This window comes from Hyaloscypha bicolor, assembly GCF_002865645.1.
Source record: "Hyaloscypha bicolor E unplaced genomic scaffold K444scaffold_57, whole genome shotgun sequence".
Taxonomy (NCBI): Eukaryota; Fungi; Ascomycota; class Leotiomycetes; order Helotiales; family Hyaloscyphaceae; genus Hyaloscypha; species Hyaloscypha bicolor.
The window spans coordinates 319,311-333,007 of NW_020194559.1; the positions used below are offsets into that span (position 1 = coordinate 319,311).

A 13,697-nucleotide genomic window follows, 5' to 3' on the forward strand; every position below is an offset into this window, starting at 1 on the left:
ATGAAGAACGAGCATGGTATACCGTTTATTCAAATTTGGGTATCTGCGTGTCATTTTGAGTGTGAACGGTACATTGGGGGATCTCTCGAATTTCTTCCTTTTGTGCCTCGTAAAACCCCATTGAGGCGGGAAACTCCAAAGCACCTAGACGAGCAAATGCGCCATAAGATGCCAGCCATAAACTCCGTCCTAAAATCCTCTCTATTGGGTATCATCAACATCACTGTAATCAGCCATCCCTTCATTCAACACCTTTGCCAGAACCGCAGCAGCCCGTCCTGCCTCGCCTCCCTCTTTCTTTGCATTCGCCATTCCTACTTCCACGGCTGGCTGGAACAGCATCTGAAAGACCCTTTGTCGATCCTCCCTATCAATGTACATTTCTCCTTCCTCATCTCTTGATGACCCAAACAAATTCAGATGTGCAAAGGCGTTTGACCTCGTTGGAATCATATGCCTTTCCATATTCACCAGAGGAAACAACGCACCCCCAATCTTCATCTCCCTAATGTCCTCGGACTCCATTAAACCAGCTTTCAAAAATTGGGCCAGAACGAGAAGTTGTCGAGGAAACGCCTTTCCAGCCTTCCCAAACGATGCCTTGCTTGCTGAAGTCCACTTGGTTGACCCACTACTGCTTGCCCAGCCCATCATGCTCGTGAAGCTCTTCAGCGTCTTGACCCACCCACCAGGACAAGAAACCACATCCTCCTTCGCCACTTCCAGTAACCATTCCAAGATCGCGAGAGCATCGGTTCTGATTTCGGCTGCGAGATGCGTCATCCCGGCTCTGGCGTAGAGCAGTGCTGATTCGGCGTGGTCTCCGATGTCTGATGCTGGAAGGAGACGGAGGAATTTCAGGAGTTGGGTGCGTACTGATGATGATCCATCGAGTATCAGAGGGAGCAGCTTCGGGAGCAGGATACTGGTGGGGAGGGGGAGTGGCCGGTTGACTGGTGCGGAGGAGAGTTGGGACGTGAGATAGGAGAGGGCATCTCGGCGTTGGGTGTCTGAGCGTGATGAGGATGCCAGAGACAGGTAGTGAGCGAACTGAGATGATGATGAAGGAGCAGAGGTAGCCAAAGACTGTTGGTTGACGACGATTGCTGGGTCATGTCAGCTCTCATTGTCTCATGATGTGATGGTAGAATGGTCGACGGTGAGAGGCCAAGCTGGTGATAGCTCAAGATCCAGTGATGAAAAGCTTTGATCTTTGACATTTGAAGGATGCATCAGGCACAATAAAGACTTACACTTCGCTTTAAAGCTGGTGTCCGTGAAATTGTCAGGCTTTGCCTTGGTCTTGCCGACTTTCAACTTCGTTTTCTGCAGGAAGTCAGCGATGAAAACGAGTGAATTTTCTGATTTTGGCCCGCCTGAAAGTCTTTTTTCTTTTCTTTCTTTTTTCTCGCACTTGATCCCATTGTCGTTGGAACTGCGACTGTCAACCAGCCAATATCAAGATGTTTTTGCACTTGCTCTTGCAGTTAACTTTCCAAATATTCCGGCTCATTAAGGTACGCTAAAAGGTTGCCTCACGCCGGATTAAAGTTGTGCCGCGAACCGACGGAAGCCGAAGTTTGTGCTGTGACGAAACCTTGCTAAAATTTGTACAGCTTTGTTTGGTGTGGCTAGCTTTGATCGCGTTTCTCTACATTTGTCCCAACATCCCTCTTCACATCAGGTCCGCCCCCCACCTCCACGCCGTCCAATTGCGACGAAACTCAGCTGTAAGCCGTCTGTACTTTTTCTACCAGAACCTTGACGTCCTATACCATGTCGAGCAACTCAATCATATCATCCAGTGCCGAAGTAAGTATCTACGCTTTGTCGAATTCGAGCCTCAAGTAACTCGGACGACACAGGATGCCTCCTCGCACTTCTCCCATACGCTGGAGCGCTTGTCCTCGAAGCCTGGCGTTGTTGCAAGCCTCGTAATCGATCGCGCGTCCAACGCATTGTTGAAATCAACGGGTACATTCTCCTTCTGGAGTGCGAGCACCTCGAACTCGACCCAAACAGCTGCTACGAATGCTTCCTCTACGCCGAGTACCGCTACCGAAACTCCTTCGACCGACTCTACCTCGCAATTCGCTTCTACGATCATCGGTTACGTCGACTCTACAGGAGCCCTTGTCCAGCATATGGACTCTGAGGTATGCAGCTCCAGCTCCGAAGCTGAATGTAAGCTGACCCAGTGGAAAATAGGATGACCTGAAGCTACTACGCGTCCGAACGAAAAAGCATGAGATTGTCATTGTTCCCGATTCAAAATTCATCTTCGTCGTTGTTCACGAGATCTCGAGCTGAGCATACATGATTGTTGGATTATAGCATGGCGCTGGTGGGTATTTGAGCGTTTGATGATACCCATGCATTGTACGGAGTACGGAGTCTACACACCCATTTGAGCTCAGTGAGAGATAGAGAGGCATGGAATGACCGATTGATGGTACGATGGAGCTCACTATGCGGCGGAATCTCTGCTCCGTTGTGAAATTGACTCCAGCGAGATGATGGACAATGGAACTTCTTCGGCAGAATCCTCCTTTGTATTGGTGATCTCAAAAGTGCTCAGTCTCACGGCTTCCTCCCCGGTGGCCCCCACGGTCCGATTTTGACGCATTGTCCCAGAACAAGATGAGCTGATGAAAAGTCATTTACGGACGGCAGAATCCCTATTCGGCACTACCATATCAAAATCGACATGTTTCAAGGTCCCTTGTCCCTCCCATCGTAAACGCCGACCCAATGGGAGCACAAAGTCAGCAAGGGCCACGGGAAGGCATTACATGCCTGGGATGTGAATATTGAAAGCGGCCAATGATCTTCGAAACTAGCCGTCCTCCACGGCTGACAAGGCTGAAAAGGACAGGCTTTAAAACGATACGACCCGTATTCTGCAGAAGCTAAAGTCTCACAATCGTCAGGAACGAGCAGATTCCAGACTGCAAGGGTGCTAGAGCCTAGGCCAGAGCGAGATTGTAATCACGAGCAGCCAACCAAATCAGTATCGGTCCGACGGTTGTTCTTGATGTCTAATTGACATTTCGAAATTTCCTCCTTTCATGGAACAATTGTCACTCCCCACTGAAACATCTTCCTAGGATGCACAGAGTTGCAGGTTGAGGCTTGTTCGGAACAAGGGAGATCGTTGGCTCAATCGCAGGGCAGGGGGGGCTGCTCCCGAGATCGTGGCGATAAGAAACTCGCCAAGGGCCGCCGAATAGCAAACGTCACGCCCCATCACTGCAATCGCGCTGCAAGGCAAAACATGGCAGGCCAGGGCCGCCGGGACTGGATCCATGTGAGCATCAGCTGCTTAACGGGCAAGCTGCAAGCTGCTGCTGCTGCTGCTGCTGCTGCTGCTGCACCACAGTCCACGTTTCTAATCCGCGCAAAGTCTGCCTGTCAAGTGCTACTTTCCCAGACCAAGGTCGGCTCGCTGTCCCGTCCAGCTATTTCCAAGCTGCAGCTGCCATGATGACACGCCCTGATTACTCCTTGCCTCGCCTTATATACCTCGGCGGTGCCACACGTTACACCTACTAAAAGAACTTGCCCTTCTGCAGGCCTTCTGGCGCGGTCATTGCTTCTTCCATTTCCCTTGTGTTCATGTCCAAATGCATCAGAGCTGATGACCTCAAGGAATTTCTTTGCACCCTGTCCGATCTGAGCCCCGCACCATGCCGCCCTTTACTTTCCTGAAAAGCCCGCCGAGGCAAAGCGAGCAGATCGAGCAGATCGAGAGGGAAGACAGTGGTGTCAGTCTGGAGAACGACAGCAAGGAAAATAAAGACGCTGTACAGAAACGGTCTTCCAAGCGAAAGTTCTTCCGCGGCCTCTTCAAAAGATCCAGCCTTTCCTCGGAGACACGAGCAGATCAATCCTCGGTACGGAACAGGTCATTTTGGTGACGTGGGATTAATTCTGGAGGAATTGCTGTTATTGGGCTTCATAGTTTAAATGAATACTAACTGCTTTTGGCAGCCATCACCAAGTCTGTCACTTCCCTCTCCAAAGTCACCACCGACCTCTCCCATGAACAAGCCACTGCCACCACCTCCTCCTCCCGGCTCCGAGCCAGAACCCACTGCTTCTGTTGGAAAAAATCCCGTCAAGCTCGATAGAATAATATCCCCTCTCTCCCAAGCCGATTTATACAAGATATTCTCTGGAGCTCCGCAGTTCTTTGCAAGGACCGAGGGTCACCATACCGGGGCACCACATCCTTCCGTAGCGTTTCCGTGGGACTCGGAGTTGCATATACGGGATCTGTGTGACCATGTACAAATACAGGACGAGGCATGGGGGTGCGTCACGGCATGGCCGCATATCACGGTGCAGGTCAGCAAGAACCCAGAGGCGAAGAAGGAACACTGTGAAAGGCAAAGGGCGCATTTCCTCCCACGGTGCAGAGAACGGCCAAATATGCTGAGCATGCAAGGGACGGAAAGAGGAACAGTGGGATACCAAGCAGCACTGGAAATTGGAGTTGCCGATGCGTTGGAAATAGCAGATGGTGGAAGCCCAGACGAGATTTCAGAACATCGAAAGAAGTTTCTCAATGGGAAAGATGGACTGCGGCCTATCACGGATGCGACACTTATTGATCAGCTCATATCTGTCAGCGAGGTGTACCAGGAAGATCCATTGAAGCACCGCCGGCCTACACTTCAGATGTATACTGAATTGTTTACCCAGATCTTATTTCCTCCTTCGAGAGTGACCGATTCGAATGATCCATACAGTCTCCAGGTCCAGGTCGAATCCTTGGTTCAGGTGCTTGCTACACCTCTGATATGGGTCGATTTCAGCTTGGTGGAATGGCGAATCAGGTTAGGTCATATTTTATGGGGATCTTCATCTGATGTGCTCCCAGAGGACGAGATCACTGTCAACAACGAAGTTGTCCACGAACCTGGAACGCAAAAATACTGGCTGTTGCTACAAATATTGTTATCCTGCGAGTTATTGGTGCGGCTAGATATGATTTCAAGGAACATTGATCATGGGCTGGCAGCTGTCAAACCAGCTGAGATAAGGCGGTTTGAACAGCATGCTACTGCGAATGTGAAATGGTCCATGCTATTGGCACGAACGTGGCTGGAGAGTATCAGAATTGAGAAGATAAATTCCGAGGACGAGACTGCCGAGAAGAAACCTGCTGGATGGCTGGCTACCTTGACCGGCACTGGAGGTGCTGCAACTACAATCAGCCAAGGACTCAATAAAGTCCAGTTTCACGGGAGACACCAAGCTCAGCAGCTCGCTGGATTGGTCCACTTTGCTCAGAAATTGGGATGGCCAGATCTTGACAACCTTAAAGCAAAAGTAACTGCAAACACAATCTCAATATCGGACAGCGTTGCAAGCACTCCCGCTGGAACACCAATGACAATGGCCACAGGAAGATCATCATCATATTTCGCATACCGGAGACCTAAGATCAAGCGTGGCCTTTCTTCACACAAAAATGTCCAAGCAATCATCCATCCAGCTGGATGGCTTTCGAATTCATACATCAGTGGTTTAATTTTACCCGGCGAAGGTTTGAGCCACTTTTTAATATCAACTTTATTGGAGAACGATGATGCGGCTGTGGCTAGACTTGGCGAAGAGGCGAATTTGTACGGTGGTTTTATTTACGGCGACAAAAGCTTTTGGAGTACGGCTTGTATTATCGGGAGGGTTCTGGCTGCTGGGAAGGGGGCGTCGGAGTGCATGGGATGGATTTCTTCGAATATACTGCCGAGAGGCCCTGGTGAGGAGTGGGTTAACATCGACGTTGAGCCTGCTCCGCGAGACGGTGAGCTCATTTCAATTCTTTATGTTTACGGTATCTGACCTTATCAGACTCAACCAAAAAGTCAAGTAAGCCCCGTCTCTGGCACAAAAGCGTAATCGAGCACGCCGGTAGCGTGCTCGGAGGGGCCGATATGTCCTCTATCCTTCCCGGCGATTTCCTCCTCCCCTCAGATACCTCCTTCCAGCCATCATTCTCCATAACCTTCGAGTCACTCGACCTCTTCTCGACCGCTGAATCCGTGCACTCTACTTCCGTCGATGAACCATCGCCCCTCACTGATGCTAGTGGCGAGGGGAAAATCCAAACCTATTCTGCGATGATGAGGTTCACGTCCGTCGCGGAAGGAGAAGAGAAGAAAGAGGTCAATGTCTCCTTAACACACGATGTGTATTTCGTTACCGCACACCCTTGCATACCCTCCCCGCATACAGAAATTCTGAAAACACCTACGAGTCCCAGTTCTGTCTCTAGCAATTCCCCCAAATTCTTAGGTATATACTCTTCATTCCCCCTCCCCAGATCATCCCCGCGCAACTGAAATGGGAAATGTGAACGGAGTGTAGCTAATGATGGACAGGGCATCCACTCCACAAAGCCTACACCTACACCAAACTCCCCCTCCTCTCCCTTCTCTCCTTCCCCGCCATCACTCCCTTCTCGACCCTCCTCTCCCCAGCCCCCGCATCCCCTTCTTCCCCCTCCCACTCACCAACCTACCTCACAGACTCAACAACCCACACCACATCCTCCACAATCCCTAAAGTCCTCGTAATCGACTGCACGGATTCTTCGATGCTGCACTTCCCTGTGGTGGCAGGGCTTGGCGGGAGTGAGACGAGTAGTATGCGGAGTGGAGGAAGTGGTGAGATTGCGAGAGGAGAAAAGCCTTCGAGGGGGAAACGAGGGTCGGATTTGGAAATGTTAGCAAGGGCTGTTTGTGCGGAGAGGGGGTGGAATGCGTTGATTTCGAGGAGGGGGAGGGGTTGTTTGGGATGTGCGGTGAGAGAGGCGGGCGCGTTGGGGTGGAGGGTTGTTGTTAGGATTGCGTAGGGGGGGGGGGGGGGGGGGGAAAAAAGGGGGGCGTGGGGGAAACGGGAAAAGGATTGGGAGGGAAGGGGAAATGTGTTACGAGTCATCATATGATACCCTTGAATTTGAACTGCTTATCTCCTGTTCGACGCTCCTTGACCCAGACCGCACCGAGTGTATCTCTCTACCGTTCGCTGAGTGCAATGTCGGGCCTGGATTTATTCCGCGTCGGGTTTGCAGTACGGTGAAGGCACCAACACATAACGATACATCAGGCACGGCAAAGGATATCTTTCTTAAGTCTGTTGAGTAAATTAGAATTAATAATCCGTGGGGAGTGAGAATTCTTTATCGGAGAAGATGAGAAGTTTGAGCTTTGGCAGGGGTCCAATGTTCGGAATCATGGTGGAAGAGTTTTCTAAAGATGCACTTTTTCAAAGTTTCACTTCGTGATTTAGTTTCAAAATCCTCTTCTCAGGCCATTATCAGTACTCTTGAGAAGTCCAGAGTGGATAAGGCAATAATCAATGATGTTTTCAAGAACCTGGACAGCGTGTTTGAGGCAGTCTGTCGTAGACGGGCAAGGTTCGTCTAGATGCCTTCAAAACAAATCTCATTCCCTCTCTGTAAAACGTAATTGGAACTTTTTGTAGCTATTACTTAAAAAACAATTCCTCAGCTAATAAATGAATACCTTCCACTACACTACCTATCAATTTTGCAACCCAACTGCGTCCCAAAACCCCCTCGCTTTATTTCCTTACATCATGCGCATCACTTGACAAGATCAGCCATTCTTTACGATCGAATGCTTGAATCCCAAATGCAATATATTCCTCGGGGTCTTTGGGCTAATTTTGTTTGATTTCTTATTTTGGTGTGGTGGTTTTTGGCAGTTTTTTAAGTGTTGTGAGTGGAGTTTGAAGCTCCCGAGATGAGGCAGTGACTGCTGTCAACGCCGATTCTAGAGATAGCGAAAATTCGCGCAGGTAAGAATACTAAATGCGGAAATGTAATTGTATTGGATATGTAGCCAAGGAGCAGCGACGAGAAGAACTTGACACTCTCGTCTATCGAGTGAAGGGCCACTTTGCTTAGAAAGGAGAACTAGCACGACGACGATTCTGCGGCTTCCCTCTTTGCGTTCCTTGGTGTAGCAGACAAAAGCCAGATAAGTATTCTGGGCGGCCATTTGTTGGGTGAGCACAGGGCGCGATATCTTTCTGACAAGAAAGAAGTGCATACCGCAATCCGCATCCACATCCCAAGAAGAACAGCGGTGTTTTAGTGCACATCCCGGGCAATTTGATCGTTGAATTTGGGTTCTACCAAACTGTGTTTGTTTCGCTTCGTTATTTGTTGCTGTACTGAGGCTCACTGAAGAGTTACAAGGTTGCTTTCTTTGGGGTGAAATGAAATGCGTTGAGAATCGGGGCGTGTCAGCCTAGTAAAATGAAGAAGGTGCAAGGATAGAATGGATTCTCTTGAGGTACTTGAAGTTATAGTTATAATTTGGCCTAAATATATTAGTCAGTAACAATTATTGGGTCGAGGACTATAAGAGCGTGGGTGGAAAGTATGCGGTTAGGAGGGCCTTGTCGATATCGAAGCTGGTTCAGTAATTAAAGAGAGATAGTGTCAGAGTTGTCATTATTGAGAATAAAGCGGATGTCTTCCCTTTGTTCTTATCGTGTGTATATACCCTCGCTCTTATCCTAAGCATCTTAAATCATTATACTAATTCTACCCTACCTCTTTCCTCAACTGGTTATACACTCGGCCTTAGCGCACTTCTTCCGCCATAAACGATTAAAATTAAATAAAGATTCACCTTCTCGTAATGAAAGAAACTAGCCATAATTAGAAAAACCACAGTTCTTTTATACTTGAGCCGTTTTCAGTCGAGTACATTCCTCGTCTTTGTTCAATTTTATAGCCGCACTTTTGCCTCATACGAAAAACTTACGGCACACACACTCATACTCGTACTTTCATTAATTTTATTTATGTGGTCTTGGAAAATCTTACTGCACTCCCGTTGAAACGACGCTTAGCTTACCTACATATCCCTGAACCTTCTCATGAATACAACAATGTCTGCTAATAAATTGTGCAAAAAACTTCATTAACAGATAACTATCTCTTCTAATCTCGAACAAGTCTCCTCCTTGTGAAGCCTGAAAGGAGATAAATTGTTATCCGAAGCGATGTCGCAAGGCGCATCAACTATCTCGTGAGCTATTTTCATTCCTTGACCATTCATCAACCCGTGGATATAGCACTCTCCTACGAATTCGTACTCAATTTCCTCTTTCGGATACCTTCTTAACAGGCTTGGAAACTCTGTACCTGGCAATAGATAAAGTTGGTCACCAACATTCGCTGACTGCGGAGCGACTCCAAAAAACCCGCGTGAAGTGAGTATCACCTTCCTCCGTCTTCGACTCATCTCGCTCATGATAACCAAATCGACATCCTCTTTTTCGCCTTTCAGATACATCTTATAATCTTTAACAGAAGGTACAGCACCTTTCGGCACATAATCTGGCATGTCCGGATCCCAAGGAAATGCATCAAGGCTCAGCATTTTGATACGTGCCAGTGGCATTGGCTCTCGAGTTGGCCAGTAAATCGTTTCAGTCAAAAATTGGCGGAACTCTCTCCAGTCAACCCATCCTCCCGAAGGTTGGATGCTTTCTATAATATCCACGTGTATTCCATGAAGTTTAAGCTTGCTGGAAAATTCATCTTCGTCCTCAATCAGAGACACTGCGGACTGGCCCGTAGAAAAGAAGACACGTGATATTGGACCTGCCTCGAGGTTCGAATCCATGCTGAATTTAACGGTCTCATCAAGTGGCACACGCCAGTCCGGAACCCAGCTTGGCAACATCTTCGGGGCACTGACAAAAGCCGTTGGAATTGCGGTCAATTCGCTAAGGATGTCCAGATTATGGGTCTCCTCAATGATCTTTTTGGCAATGAAAATATATAACCGCTGCCAGCTTCGATTGTAGTCTGGGGTGAAGGCTGAAAACTTCCCGCCAGCTGCGACTCCGAGAAGAGAATATACGACATCGCGAGGATCTGAAGTCTTGGCTCCTCTTCTTGCTCTCAGTGCCCAAAATAAGTCTTGCCAGAAATGGGACCCGAATTCAGATCTTTTCTTGAGGGGAAGAAACATCACATAGGCACGATCGAGAGCCAACGAATTCTCTGGCTTGCCAATATAAGACATGCCATATTCCATTCTACACTCGACCATTGAGACAATAGTACTTCCAGCAATTTCGAATGACCCGATTTTGACCACTGTTTCACTTGCCAGAACACTCTCCTGATAAACCCATGCGCGTTCGAACCAAGCTCTTTGGAGCAAGTAGCCCATGGCTTGCATCTCCTTCCGAGAAACAGGCCGCAATCCCGCCACCTCACACACTGGCTTCGTGAGCAAGGCGTGTTGGATTGTTGCTTGGTCTTGTTTCTCTAGAATCGAACCAGCTTTCGCCAAAAGCCTTATGGTTCCACACACGGACCTCGTATTCTCATCTTCCTCTCCAAGCCAGACAACAACCCGTGTCGCCGTCGCAAAAATCTGCCCCATGCGTGCAACCTGGCAGTTCTTCTCCTCGATATTCTGCTGGTCGATGCAAACGGAGTCCATCCATAGCCTCCGCTGCTTGTCTCGATATCTGAGCCTTCGGAGTGCCCGTCCAAGATTCCTCGGCACATTGATCGTAACCTCATCACACTTCACTTCAAAATCCCACTTGTCTTCGATGGCGTCGCCGATTCCTTGGGACCAGCAATATGAGATGGCTTCGTAGTCGAGCTTTGACTCGTCGAGGCTGCGGACCTCGAGGGTCATATGGAGGATGTCGTCCAGTGAGCCTGGAGACAGAATGGCGATCCGGAATGAGAGACCGTCGAGCGGCAGCGGATCTGCGTACTTCTTTTGAACCATGGTTGTCTCTTGAAGTTCCATTCTTAGTCGAGGTCGAGGTTGCGCTACTGTAGTACTTGGTCTAGCTGGATGTCGACAATACCGCTGTGTGAGGATAACTGGAGTATGTGGGTGTGTGTGTGAGAGGGAGGGTAAGAGAGAGGGAGAGATGAAAGAGAGTAAAGGGAAAGGTTGGAGGCGGTGACCGGGAGGAGGTTTCGGGTAGTTGCAGGAGGTCAAATTAGCAAGTCTCACTGCTCCAGGAGAACTTCTTTGCGAGCCCACTTTTCTTCTCTCCTCCTCCTATTCTCCTTTCTCACTACCTTGTATATACCTCTCTCTTCGTATGGACGAGCGTACATATAATACGCAGCATATTTGCGAGAGTAAGAGGAGTTGAGGCTTAAGCGAGAGGAGACGAGGGTTAAGCGAGGGTAGAAAAGGGGGCGTGGGGGGTCCGTGCTGCTAGCTGGTAGATTGACACCTAGACCCCGTCTGTGCTCTCACTTGAATAGTCTGACCGAGTGGAGGAGGAACTCAGAAGACAAGCAATCTATAATTTTAGTCACTAATCTTCACTGCAAACATTGCGGAACTAGCTTGAACAATGCGTCAAAATTTAGCAACACTTATTGCATGGGTTTATTTGGCTTATGATATAAGAATTGGGACAGAGAGTGGGGTATCACTAGCAATCCCAAAAGTGCAGAATGTCCCATCCACAAATGGGTACATTGTGGAACACTGGAAACAGCTTTCCCGAAATTTGATCAAATATCAGAATATTTGCAAAGACTTGACTGCCCCAAGGAATTTCCTGCAGTCCTGAAAACATGGTACCCAGAAAATGGACCAAGAATCAACACCCGAGAGCGAAGCGAAGCTATCGACTTCGCCATTCAAACTGAACATGCAGCTGACGGAAGATTGGGAAGAAAGAGATCATTGAGGAAGAGAATCGTGATATTGGTCTGGAACCCAAGGGCTCGGAATCTAAGGAGGGGGTTGTTGAGACGGTGGATTGAGGGGCGTTGATCTCTTTTCCTTTTCCGGTGAGGCGAGATGCATGAATTCTCGAAGTTCATCTTGCAGACTTGCAAACCTGGGTGATGGAGAGGTTGTATTGGTGATCTGTGTGTGATGAAGTAGGAAGAAATTAGGGGACGTCGAAGAGGTTCACAGATCCCATGGGGGTAGTCACACTTTCAGAGAACGTGGTTGATGTAGAAGTATGGGAAGAGTAGACGATTGGATGACAAAGCTCTCGCGGGTGGGTGGTGGCTCAAGTTCTGTGAGCAGCCTCGGCACGAAAACCTCAAGTCTTAGGGGAAGGCCATATCTCTGGAGCTCTCCGCTGCCCCCTCCATTTCCTCATATTGTTGTTGCAGAGTGAGATGCCAGGACGAGAAAGAGGCGGTTTAAATGTAAACTTCATGGCGATCGATTTCGTCTGGAGCGTTGTAAGCAACTGACTTTTCGGATGAGACAAATGAGGAGTGGGGATCAGATGAAAGTCAACGATCTTGCCTCCCATCTCCGGGGTCTTGGCTGTTTCTACCAGCTCCGCCCACAAATGGTCATCATCGGCAAGAGCGAGCTCGGTAAGATGAATTACCAAAACTACATTGACTCCCCAGGACGTGGATTGAGAAGTCGAACATTCCCCAAGGTTGCCCTCCCAAATTCTACAGACAGTTGAACGAGGATTGAAAGAGGTGTAAGAGTCTCAGTAGCAGTTGCAGCTTCCTAGGGCCGCTCGGCCAGGTCCATTTTCCCGCCATGGAGACCTTCATTCTTTCGACCCATCATGGTTAGGGCTCAAGACGAGGATGGCAAGGGATCGGACAAGAAGTTTCCGGGTTGAAAGGAGGCAGGACTGGGATACATGGGATGAAAAGGGAAGGATGGGGATCAACCTGTTGCCTATTGGCGGAGGGGATCTTGATTCGAAGTTGAGCTTGGGTATCCGAGACGCGTGGAATAAAGGGTGAGAGGTTTTGAGGATGATGAGGATGATGAGGATGTTGAGGATGATGAGGATGATGAGGATGGTGAGGATGATGAGGATGATGAGGATGTTGAGGATGATGAGGATGATGAGGATGGTGAGGATGATGAGGATGATGAGGATGATGAGGATGATGAGGATGATGAGGATGGTGAGGATGATGAGGATGATGAGGAAGGTTCTGCCAAGGCCTTCCGTTGGAGGTGTTGCCGTTTCGGGTGAGGCTTTCGAGAGGAGGAATGCCTCTCATCCCGTCGATAGTGGTATGGAAGTCAGACGAGACCCAGGCTTTGCTTCTTGCATTTCAGGATATTGCCTCTTGAGGAGAGAATTCGTCTGACAAAACGTCCAACGACTCAAGTTTCATCTGCGTGGCCCTTAATCTCCACCGGCCATCCATCTCCTCCATATATATGCCAAATCTCAAGCAGCTTGAGATCACCTCGGGTCCTCGTCGCCAACGGCAAATACCAACCCAATATTATCTGGAGTAAGCACCTTCCAACGCCGAAAACGTCGGCCCTGCCCATTTTGCCACCGAGCCCGAGAAGGAATGATGTGGCTGATACTATCGAATAACCAAAGACTAGGTGATGGGATAAGAAAGAAGGAGTTAAGAGGAAAGCAACGTTTGCGGGACTCCATCCCTCGATTTCGTCCGGGAGTGCTCGTTATCAGATCAGACGAAATCGGAAAGGTGTGGGACGGAATTCTGCGCTCCCAAGTCCATATCTCAAGGATCGGCGTTGTGGGTATAGGTGATCTGGGAATGGATCGATTTAGAGTTTCCATGGGGTGGAGCCGCCCGCCCCAGAGAACACTAGAAGCGCGTCCGGAGAAGCCTCAACATTGTTCCCAGGAAGTGCTGTAGAATCGTTTCCCGGGTCGGTGACTGGGTCGAGTGGAAG

The 13,697-nt window shown here is 49.0% G+C and overlaps 4 protein-coding genes across 4 annotated transcripts; 2 read left to right on the forward strand and 2 right to left on the reverse strand.

Annotated features, from left to right (window-relative positions):
• Window positions 1–21: 21 nt before the first annotated feature.
• Window positions 22–1,468, reverse strand: K444DRAFT_612179 (uncharacterized protein). The gene is made up of 3 exons (XM_024880080.1): window positions 1,377–1,468; window positions 1,254–1,326; window positions 22–1,106 (listed from the first exon to the last, which is right to left on the reverse strand). Exons 1-3 carry the CDS (start codon window positions 1,422–1,424, stop codon window positions 202–204), a joined length of 1,026 nt encoding a protein of 341 aa, XP_024737803.1. The 5' UTR covers window positions 1,425–1,468; the 3' UTR covers window positions 22–201.
• A 308-nt stretch (window positions 1,469–1,776) lies between these two features.
• K444DRAFT_628926 (uncharacterized protein) lies at window positions 1,777–2,310 on the forward strand (the record flags this gene model as incomplete). Its single annotated transcript, XM_024882976.1, has 3 exons — window positions 1,777–1,812; window positions 1,866–2,156; window positions 2,209–2,310. 3 exons carry the CDS (start codon window positions 1,777–1,779, stop codon window positions 2,308–2,310), a joined length of 429 nt encoding a protein of 142 aa, XP_024737804.1.
• Window positions 2,311–4,041: 1,731 nt separating this feature from the next.
• On the forward strand, window positions 4,042–6,859 carry K444DRAFT_527586 (uncharacterized protein; the record flags this gene model as incomplete). The annotated part of the gene is made up of 3 exons (XM_024874647.1): window positions 4,042–5,809; window positions 5,857–6,300; window positions 6,387–6,859. The coding sequence occupies 3 exons, from the start codon at window positions 4,042–4,044 to the stop codon at window positions 6,857–6,859; spliced, it is 2,685 nt and encodes an 894-aa protein (XP_024737805.1).
• Window positions 6,860–8,963: 2,104 nt separating this feature from the next.
• K444DRAFT_628928 (uncharacterized protein) lies at window positions 8,964–10,802 on the reverse strand (the record flags this gene model as incomplete). Its single annotated transcript, XM_024882977.1, has 1 exon — window positions 8,964–10,802. One exon carries the CDS (start codon window positions 10,800–10,802, stop codon window positions 8,964–8,966), a length of 1,839 nt encoding a protein of 612 aa, XP_024737806.1.
• Between the last annotated feature and the right edge of the window lie 2,895 nt (window positions 10,803–13,697).